The 11,155-nt window shown below is 41.7% G+C and overlaps 1 protein-coding gene across 10 annotated transcripts in view; it reads right to left on the bottom strand.

The window, feature by feature from the left end:
- apbb2b (amyloid beta (A4) precursor protein-binding, family B, member 2b) overlaps positions 1-11,155 on the bottom strand; it is a 31,807-nt gene that overhangs the window by 423 nt on the left and 20,229 nt on the right. For 8 of the 10 annotated variants that reach the window (XM_055511436.1, XM_029149591.2, XM_055511441.1 and 5 more), the window contains 8 exons: positions 10,313-10,459; positions 9,765-9,892; positions 6,471-6,585; positions 5,585-5,672; positions 5,251-5,331; positions 5,061-5,176; positions 3,572-3,751; positions 1-2,696 (listed from right to left, as the gene is read on the bottom strand). The exon at positions 1-2,696 is cut by the window's left edge and continues 423 nt beyond it. In XM_055511436.1, coding sequence (XP_055367411.1) covers positions 2,526-2,696; positions 3,572-3,751; positions 5,061-5,176; positions 5,251-5,331; positions 5,585-5,672; positions 6,471-6,585; positions 9,765-9,892; positions 10,313-10,459 — 1,026 coding nt within the window. In that variant the 3' untranslated portion in view covers positions 1-2,525. Of the gene's footprint in view, positions 2,697-3,571; positions 3,752-5,060; positions 5,177-5,250; positions 5,332-5,584; positions 5,673-6,470; positions 6,586-7,318; positions 8,505-8,524; positions 8,662-9,764; positions 9,893-10,312; positions 10,460-11,155 lie in introns of those variants that run through there. The other 2 variants (XM_029149975.3, XM_055511449.1) reach the window with 2 other exon arrangements.

The raw sequence follows: 11,155 nt of genomic DNA, 5'->3' as shown, positions 1-11,155 counted from the left end.
TTTCAACAATCCAAGGGCATGCAAGGCTTTTACTACTTTCAGTTTTGTGAGATTAAAAGAATGCATAGATAATTGCTCAGTTAAACTCAGTATCAACTTAACTGACAACTGTAAAATGTTTCTATCCCCTCAACGGTTTTCATTATTTGCTCTCATATGTTTCTTATCTACAAGAATGTATAATCAGTAATTTACACTTTGGCCATTTGGTGAATTCTCAAAAAAGGCATCTCATTTCAAGAAAGAAACAGGAAACTGAAAGACATTCAGAAATCAAAGCATAGCTTATAACCACGATTAATACCTAATGTTACATCATAGTTTGTTTTATGTACACAAATCTTCTCATTCACATTTTATCATCTTTGTGACGAAAAAAAAGGGTGAGGTGATAAAATCTCAAGGACCCTCCTAGCTCCTTATTCAGTTACCTGTGATGGTTCAATAGCCAACTCATGTGTACAGATGGAACCATTTCCTAATTTGTTCATTCTCTGTTTACATTAGTTAAACTTGTCAACAGCGGCTGTCAGCAGCCATTGTAAGGGGGCAGTCAGCATGCTCGCCATCTGCTGATAATGTAGCTTCAACACAAACAAAACACATATAAACACTGCCTGTACACTAATGTGGAGCATCATTAGCCCTTGTGTTATAGAACGATGTGCTAACATTTCTAACAGACTGGAGGGTGATTACAGACGCATGCTGTTCAGGTCGGTCACACTCGTCTCGCTGCGCTGACAAGCTGAGAGGTCAGTTATTACCCCCCAGATGTTTGTAAGTAATGATTAGGTCTTTTCAAACATCCCAGGTACATTTGACTAGAATGTTTACATTGATGTGGAGCACAAACTGGAGAGACTGCACTAACTCACATGCTTCCTGCCCCTGGAAGTAATGGGAACTAGTTTAGGCAGGACACTAGTTAAGGGGGCATGCTACTATTTTTTGGAGGTTTAGCTAATAGTTGAGATGTTTAGCAGCTGCAGCAGATCCAACAGAGATGTGTGGGTGGACCCATCATTTTAGTTCCAAGAAACCTTATCAGAATATATCCTAGTTTGATAAGAAGCTAGAAATGAGTAATTGAGATTTGTAGGAAACCAAACAACCAAAAAAATAAAAGCAATTTTACAAATTAAAAAAAACAACAACAAAAAAAAACAGATTTACAGTAAGCAGCAGGTGATGGAAAAAAAGAGAAGCATTCAAGAGAACAGAACCCTGGAGAAAGACAAACATTCCAGAACAAGCCCAGTGTGTCCTGCTGTTGTCTTTCCTCTAAACCAACAAGACTGGCAATAAAGTCATTCAGTCCTTTTTCACCTCCAGAGTTGATCATCCAATTCACTGCAACCATATCCAGGTAGAAAAGCACATTCCTCCAATCTTCTCATTTCCTTCCTCCAGGCATTCTGTCATCAATCCCCTTTTATTAGTTTACATGGTGGGACTTAAAGGAGTAATCCGTCAAATTTCCTCCAGGTTGTGTATCAAAGAGCAGTGGCGGCGGCGAAGCTCTGTAATACCAGAAAGCAGAGGAGCAGAGCAGCGTGGGGGCTGCGCTGTTTGTCCCCACGTCTACCTCTCTATTATGGCTATTATCTGTCTTTTCCGAGGAATAACAAAAGACGAAAACCGAAAACACATGAAGATTGTTTCAGGTGAAAGTTCACCACTCGTCTAGTCCCTCCAGGCTGCGTTTTGCACAGTTGATGAGAAACAAAGAGCTAAGAAGACAGAATAATCAATGTGGCTTCAGATTTCTTACTCCTTCAATCTCTGAAAGCAGCAGCAGCAGTGACACTGTCTAGATTGACTTACTTTAATATAAAAGGTTCATGCAAGATCAGTTAAACAGGTTGAGTGCGTGACCTCACAGCCAGCGCTCTATAGATATTTACTGATGTGAAGATCAGACACATGGTTTTTATGATTCCTTCATTCTATTAGCTTTATATGTTACAGCCTACTGATGGTAGAGGTACAGGACAACTAGGTGAGTGACAGGGGTGTGGCCAGGTGAGCAAGGTCATGCTGGCAGTACAGGCACGGACACAATTACACTAGGAGCATGGAGGGATCAGCTGTGTGGGCAAAATGAGCCCACTCCTCACACACATGCTGCGCATGTGTAAGTGAAGTAGGAGTATTTCCTATTTGGGGTTTTCCTCTCTTCTTGGCTGTGCTGAGGGGAATGGGATCTATGTACATCAACAGTTTTACTATCATTATTTAGGTGTTTCACCTGGTTCTTCATTCTTGATGTTGAACTAGAGTCTTTAGCTCAGTTATTACAGTATTCAAGAGCTGATAAACTCTTGTGGAAGTGGAATCTAAAATTGCTCAAAAAGCAAAAACAAAATCAATTAAAAAAATGGTGACAGAACTTCCCAACCCCTGGGGCATTGCTGTGTTTCTATGGTTACCGGGATCTATTTGGCGATGAGTTTTGGCAGCAATGCAACTAGTTACCACGGTGACTGCTAATTGTGCCAGAGGTTGACAGTGTTTTATTACGGTTACTGTGGCAACTCAGTGACTGGTCTCTTCTGTTTGAGGGTGTCAATGAGAGACAGTACCCCTCTCTTCACGCTGGTAGAGACGCGACGGGACACAGAGTCACTGGAGGGCGACGAGCCACAGGCCTTCTGGGAGGGAGGTCGAGCCACCAAGCACTTCTGGTACCGCAGCTGAAAAAGGCAGGGCAGGGAGGCACAACTGTAAATAATGGAGAGTTACAGCTGCTGAGTGTACGACTGTGGACGTGTATGTCACAGGGGGAGAGAAGGCAAGTTGGACTGGTTCGGGCTGCTGGCTCTGATCGATAGTAATGACGGATGACTGTTGTCACCGTGAATCAGTTTTAGTGTGGGTGCGGGTCTGTGTGTGTCCAAACACCCAAAGTTCTGATGTGTGATCAATAACCCAGTCAGCAGTCAACTAATCCTGTGCCTCACACAGCAGAGAGGAGGAAGATGAAGGTGGAGGTAACATCTACTAATGGGACGCATTAAAGGAAAAAAACAGTGCAGAGGTTTTTCTGTAGGTGATGATTATAGATATTACAACAACTGAATAAAAACACTGTAAAAGATATTGGACGCCCTGATCAGAGATATTGAATACTAATGCAATCCAAAACGCTATACAGTACAGATCTATAGTAGACGTCCTATTTGCTCAAACAAGTGAGGCTGAACACAGTATTTGAACTTGAACTGGCTTCACGTGATTTAGATGCATGTTTCAAACCAACAGTGGTGTGACAGATTGTCCCATTAAATCCAAATAGAGCGTATAGATTGGACAGTAAAACACCCATCTGTCAACAATGAAAAAGTATAACCACACAAGCTAAAGGCGACAACACTGACCGTTAGAAAGAGAAGCTCTAAATCTCAATGCCAGGCTGCAACTAAATTGTTCAACAAATCCTATAATGAAGAGTATTTTCTTGCTTTTGTGCTTTTACAGATTTAACAGAAGAGGTCCTTTATGTGTGGCATGACAAATATACTATGAAATTAGAGCATGGAAGGTGTGATCCATGTCATCAGTGACTCACCATACAGGCTGCCTGTACAGCCTCCGACACGCATCCAGCATTAGGCTCACACCAGAAGACGTGACAGTCAAAACGATGACCTCCAGCATCCATGATGAAGGCAAACGTGTGCACATCATGCCCAACACCCATGAAGGACAGGAAACGCACTCGACACTCCACAAGCACTTCCCCTTCATCCTTTTCAGAAACCACACAAAATTTACATTTGAAGCAAAAAACTATCATTCAACATTTTTCTACACTTAGACAACAGTAACATACATTTAAATAGAGAAGCTGCCCAATAAAACTTTAAGCTTCCAATAACAATGGGATGAAAAAGAAAAGATTGGTAATTCCTATTTAAAAAAACTAAAATTTTTAAACTCTATGCTTATTTTATACAAAGGTTATATGGTTTGTATATTTGTATTTTTATAAGGTGATTAAACAAAAAGAGGGAAATCTGATCTGACTGTTCTAAAACCAAAACAGAAGCCAGAAGCCAATCAATCACTCCCTTTGCATGCAAGGGAAAATTCATTTCATTGGCAGGTTCAACAACATTCTGTGGCAGGTGTAGAAGTCAAGAGGGCCAAGATCAGAGCCCTGCAGCACACCTGAGGAGAGGAAATGAGTCTTACCACTGCCAAGATGCCTTTAAGGTATAAAGTAGGATTGGAGCCAACCAAGGGCTGTACCAAAGAATGTAGAGCTGTGACAGTAGTTGATTTATATAGTGTCAAATGCTACAGACAGAGCACTGGGGGGCAGCTTTTGCTTCAGAACCACTTGAGGAATATTTCTAGAAAGACGCCTGATTGGTTGACATTACAGAAAATATGAAATTTAGAAGATTGATTGTTTAATCTAATCCACATGGAGTTGGCAATGGTGGACACTGACACCATTCTATTATTTTATGTGCTTTTTGCTTCCAGTCGAACCCGGAAATTATTTATACCTCTGCCAAAGTTACCTTTATTCACCCAGATTTTTTTTAACCAGAAATGACACAGGATTTGATATTGTCTTAATATCGTAATACAATATTAAGACAATGTACAAAAGGCATCATAGTGGAAAAAATTATTACTCTTTACTTTTACATTTAAACAAAAAGTATCATTTTCTACATTATTCAAACATTTTTGGTATTACGGCAAATCAAAAGCTTCATATAATTGCTGACCAGCTTTTTGCATGTCTCCATTGGTATTTTTGCCCATTCATCTTTAGTGATGAGCTTCAACCCTTTCAAGTTGGAGGGTCTCCTAAATAAATAATGAGTAATCATTTTTTCCACAATGATGACTCTTGTACATCTTGTATTTGTACTTGTTCTTGTATCCCTTGAGAGAAGTCTGTGTTATTTCCCGTCTGCTGGCTGAATAAAAGTAACTTAGTAACAAGAATTTGGCAGGAGTATGAAGAATTTGAACTGTATAGAGTATTTTTTATTCATATTATGTGTGTGTGCCTGTGCAGCAGCAGTTGCGTGCCTCACCTTGTCTTTGCTTATGGTGACCGTAGCATCGGCCACATTGAGGGCTACTGGAGTCCAGTCCTCTTTGTTGGAAGAACCGATTAGACTGTCTATAGCCCCATTCAGTATGTCCATACCTTTAAGAAATGTAACATGTATGTCAATGTAGTATTAAATTTTATTATGTGCACTATCTGTAAGTCAAACTAACCTATTGGTCTGGCCACAGGCATCATCCCAAGGTAGAGCACCTGAAAGTTCTGGACCAGCTCAGTCTTTGGTGTGGGGAACTCTGTTAGGGAGAAGCCAAACACACATTTAATACATACAAAAAATAAACTCATAAACAGACATTCAAACAGATAAAAGCAGTTGGAAGCATTAGCAGATGGTTGATTTATGTAAATTACACTGTGGCACAGACATTCATTTTTTCAGAAATCACTTAATATTTTTGAAAAATCTTTGCAAACAAACCCCCACATTCATTACATTTAATCTCTCTCACACACACAGGAGAACTGTATGTATGAAGCCTACAGTACCTTGTAGAGGGAGCTCTAGTCCTGCGTGCATCCTTTCCTGGAGCGAGCCTCCTGCCATCGCTTTGGCATTCTTTCGCTCAGTCATTATCTGGAGGAGACAGGAAAGGAAAAAAGGCAGATGAGAAAATAATGTGTAAAAACAGAGCCGAGGTGTTACCATGAGACATGGGAGGAAGGTGACGCGACAAAAGAAAAAAAATGTGTGAAAGTGAAAAAATAAAAAGAGAGTGGCATAAAAACATGAGTATCAACGAAAGAGCTGAGGAAAAAGTTGGAGCAACTTCACTCGATACCATCGTGCTGTCCAACTACTTCACCAGGGAGACGCACACACACACGCACATACAAATCATTCACACAGTTCCCTGACCAAAAAAAACACAACGCATAAATTATACACTGCCTCAAAGCACATTTTCATCAAGCAGCCACTGTTGCGACCAATTCCGTGCCTTTCTCCATTTTTCTTTTTTCTAAGTTGTGTCCTATACAGGTTACCTCCAAACTGCCTGGCTTTTTGGATTAAAATCAAGGATTTGAAAAAAGACACCCATAAAGAAAACTTTCATTGCTACAGGGACATGCACCCAGCAACAGATTCAGTATTCAGAGAGCATTTTAAAGAGCTTTTTCCATCACTGGATTAAATTCCTAAAGCTATTTCTAGTGCCTGAATTTGGAAGAATTTCATCACACTTAATGCATACAGATGCCCAGATTGTGGAAAGGTGGGAATACAAACCAAGGGTGCTTGGGAAAGCTGTTTTTGTGCCATTTTTTGAGCGTCTATAAACATTCGTCATTCTGTTAAGTGATTAATCAATTCCATTCCAACTGTAAACCTACTTGCCAAACCTAAACTTGAATCCATGTCTGCAGCACTCACCCGGGAGCAGATCTCATGCAGACTGGTGGCGATGGCTTTGGCTGGTGTGTCACAGCGAAACACATGACATTTCAGAATCCTGGTGTTTTTATCCCTTGCCACATATGCAAAGTCCCTGCGGAGGAGGAAAACACTCGGTTAATGAAAGAACAGCATTGGTACAAAATAAATAATAATATTGGTAATATGCCAATATCAATAAATGAAGTGTGTGTGTGAAAGACAGGTTTTGAGACTTAAAATTGACAAATGTAAAATGAACAGACCCTTATCAGAATGATGAACACAGAACATGCACACACGTAGGTCAACGGACCATCGTGTGATGCAGAAGGTAATACGGGTTAAGGCCGGTGAAAAAGGCCACAGCAGAGAACTAAAAACCATGTCTGTGCTGAATACATGAGGAGGAAGGAGATGGAGGCGCTGAGTAATGAAGACGTAGTATTCTGTAAAGAAGAATTAGGGCTGCGCTTAATGCAACCAGCACAGCAAACACACACAGTAATTGTATGCCATTTGAAGCTTCACAGAAAACCAATGTAAACAGCCTCATTTAACTGTGTCCTTCAGCACTGCATGCTTGAATCAGGTTGACAACAATTTAGTCCAGGCCTCAACTCTCCATGATAGATTCCTATTTACGTGCATTTATGTGAATGTACTTAATAAATGCCTGGGGACAGAGAAGGTCACCTTCATTTCCTCGATCACCAAGTGTGCATGTGTGTGTTATGGTATATCAAGAATCAATTTCAAGATAAGAAAAATGAAATGTAGAGGAAATTAAACAATAAAGAGCGATGACGGAGAGAAACTGTACAAGGGTCAGGATGGAATGTGTTTACCTCTCTCTGTGTCCAGGGAAGCGAGGGAGGAAAGGCAGATGGTTAGTAGAAGAAAAAGAAAAATCCATTGTACAAACCCCCAACTGTGGAACAAGACTAGAAAACTGACTCTCTCTCTCACACACACGCACACAAAATTAACCTTGAGGGAGAAAAACATTTGTTATATTGTTATATTGCTCTAAACAAGTGCTTGACCAAAACCCAATTGCTACAATATAGTACAAAATGCATGTGTGATTAAAACAAGCCAAAGTAGGTATTTGCTATTACATGGTTAAAAGATGAATATGGGGTGAAGACAGAAAGAAAAGTAAGAATAATGTGGCTTCAGAGCGATGTTAGTGTTTGATACAATCATCTATAACTAGCTGCTGTTTCTAAAATAAGTAAACAGCCTGTGACATTCTGAAAGCCGTGTGCATGATGAACGAGCAAACACCAATGGGGAAAAAAGAAAACTGGAAGTAATCTGCAACAATATACTTAAGAATGAAAGTGTAATGTTGGGTGGAATAAATGAAACAGAGGAGGAGAGGCGATAGAATCAAGTGAAGCGCAGAGCAAGGCGCAGAAAAAGGAAGTGATAGCTCATCGTGGTGTAATCATATCATCATGCCAGTGCCTCAGAGATGTCAAGGTTGCTGTGGGAATCTGTAGGCTCTGTGGTGATAATGAGTTTCGTGGCACATGGGGGAAGGGGAGGCAGTAGGGTGCCTTCCCCACACAGCCACCATCGCCCTGTTCCTTCCTAGAGGTGAGCTTTATCAGTAGAGGTGTCTGTGAGTGACAGACACAGATGGTCACAGGACTGAGACCAGTCTAACACTACTTCATCCTAACCATCGACAAGCTTCCAACAATCCATAAGGAATCTAAACACATGTGCAGAGTATTACTGAAGCATGCAGAGTGAACTTTGGATGCCAAAATCAGACAGAAAAAAAATTTAACTGCACCTGTTTGTATTTACCTGCAATTACACTTTCAAACATTAGAATTCAGATTAGCAAATATATTAGCATAATATATTTACAGCTTACTGTATACAAGTACACACACCAACAGCAGCATGTGTTTCTGTAAAACTATGCCATGCACACCTCCCCCTGGCTGCACAAAAGAATAACTATCTGCTCAGCAAGACCCCCTGCAGACTGAGGCCTCGTCACATTATTATAAAAGAGCAGCAGCAATTATACTCACAGTGGTTTGTTTTAGGCAGATTCTTCCGTGTATGGTTTTGTCTTTGGATATTCACAACCATCCATTCCTTGTGTTACAGCACGCACTCCTCAACCTGTCCGCTCCACACCCAGTGAACACTAACCATACCTCCCCCTCCGGCAGCTTCATCCCCCACTCTCCCCTTTTTCTTGCCAAACCCCCACCCCCCTCCCCTCCCTCGAATCATTGCCTCCCGTCCTCGTCCGCCTCCTCCCTGCTGCAGCTGAGGCATTCCCACTGCTTTAACTCCGCTGCTATATGTAGAGGGTACAAATAAAGCTCAAGTACCCAGAAAACAGTACTCTTAAGTTTTAAATACACTGAAACAGAAACTCCTGCATTGATTAACTCCTGTATGTGTGTGAATATGGGAAGCGAGAAATCCATGGGGCAAATTCTGCATTTGCCAGGAGCTCCTGCTTTGCCTCATCTCTTTAGGGAATTTGTGCGCGTGCACGTGAACATGTGTACGCATGTGCGAGCTCAAATTATTCAGTAGCTACCAACCATCATGTTCCACATCACCCAGCTTTGCCCAATAACCTACATTTTTATTTCCTTGCATCCTCACATATACATCAACAGTACACAGCGCCCTCTACTGGTCAACTAGCAGCACACACATTGTGTTTATGGATTCATTTTGTCCATTGTTTGGCCAGGGAACATTCATTGGTTCATATTTTTAACTTTATCAAATGTAGAAGCTGCTTAGTACTGTGAGAGTGCACTGCTGTGTTAGCATTTGTTTTTTATAAAACCTGCAGCAAGGACTTGAGGTGAGAGAGGGGCAGAGAGGGAGAGTCAGGAGGGAATAAAGGACGCTCCCCTTCTCATCCTCTCGGCTGCGCTTGTAAATTAATCTTTTACTACCATCGCTTCATCAATCATTAACTCTTCTTCTACCTGTCACCACACAACCTCAATTGTTAGAGTGACCTTTTACTGAGGGTGTGTTTAAGATGCTGTAGGGACAGTTTTCTTCATAATCTGTCAAATACTTTAACAAACAACAGCAGGCTAACACACTAATAAGTAACAATCCAGTGGGGTCATTAGGAGTAGGTTGCTCCACACGTCAGCTGATGTAGAGCACAGGGCAACTTCTGAGGTATATGACACCATACACAATCATGATAAATCACAAAAAAGAGCAGGAGGGCCTAAATCACTTTTCTCAAGAATGACAAAACAAAACACGGCAGCCATGATGACTAACCTCCCATTGTCCCGGCCAACACCCCAGACCCGGATACTTGCGATTGGCTGAGAGTGAAGGACACTACGGTCCATGGGGTCCACCAGGTTCAACATATTGTTCTCCAGCACCAGGTACATGTCCTTCCCCTGAAATGACATATTACACACAGCAAACGTTATTACCATCAGCTCTGAACAGTAGAAGAAAGCGCCCCTTTGAAAGGGCAGTGCTTTTCCTCACATGTCTATAGTGTAACATATACTCACCCGTGTGCATGTGCACTGCCTGTCTGTAAATGTGTGGTAAGTGTGTCTCTAAATAAATGATTAATTCTTACAAGAGAGGCCTGACGATGACGCCCTCTCCCTCTGTCACTTCACATTAAACCGAACCATGGTGGAAACAAGGAACAACTTCTGCTCTATTTTCTTCCACCTACGTCTCAGACTGCTTTCTTCTTTGCTATGTGTTTCCTCTTTAGCTGCCTATAAATCCTATATTTACAACCACAAGCTAATTGTCGCACCCAAAACAAAACACACATACGCACACTGGATGCTCCTCACCTCTCCCCAGATGCCCACAGTGTCCCGGATGTCGTTCTTGCAGTACGACAACTGCCTGATGCAGTTGTTGACAGCAACACTGCTCTTTCCAGGAGCCAGGTCCTCCTCAGCCATCTCCACCCATCCCAGAGAGCGCACTGCAAAACACTGAAGGACACACACACACACACACACACACACACACACACACACACACACACACACACACACACACACACACACACACACACACACACACACACACACACACACACACACACACACACACACACACACACACACACACACACACACACACACGGTGACTTAAACTGCTCCAAAGCCAAATTCCACAAAGGCTAAAGACTAAGGCCCCAGGTAAATAAGGGGAGGAAGAAGAGCGGCCCATCAAGAGTTCATCAATGAAGGTGTATTACTGATTCAGACCAGCAGGTGGTAGTATCCGATTATACAACAGAGGGTGAGGGGGCAATTTTTAGTTATTTTGCAGTGTCAGCTGTCTTAATACAGAATATTTTCCTCTGTAATAAATACTAGACTAATCATTTATCACTAAGTTGAAGACTTTTTTTAGTGAGTGATCTTTTGTTAGTTTTCAACTTCCTGACTCAGTAGAGAGGAATCCCTCCAGTCTTGATACTGCAGAGGGCTCTGGCTGTTACATGGGTGTGAGTATGATACCAGACCACAAGTCGATGTTTGTGTCTGGTATTCATCACAATGTCACTGTTGCTATGGACTGTGGATTTTTGCGAGTCAAACACAGAAGGAAACAAGTCGTCGACAACCCATCAGCCTGAGCGTTGCATTTTAACTCTTCTTAGGGTCCACCGAGCTTCATTG

This window comes from Betta splendens, chromosome 1 (genome assembly GCF_900634795.4).
Source record: "Betta splendens chromosome 1, fBetSpl5.4, whole genome shotgun sequence".
Taxonomy (NCBI): domain Eukaryota; kingdom Metazoa; phylum Chordata; class Actinopteri; order Anabantiformes; family Osphronemidae; genus Betta; species Betta splendens.
The sequence above is the reverse complement of the archived record's forward strand: the minus strand, read 5'-3'. Positions and strand labels throughout refer to the sequence as shown.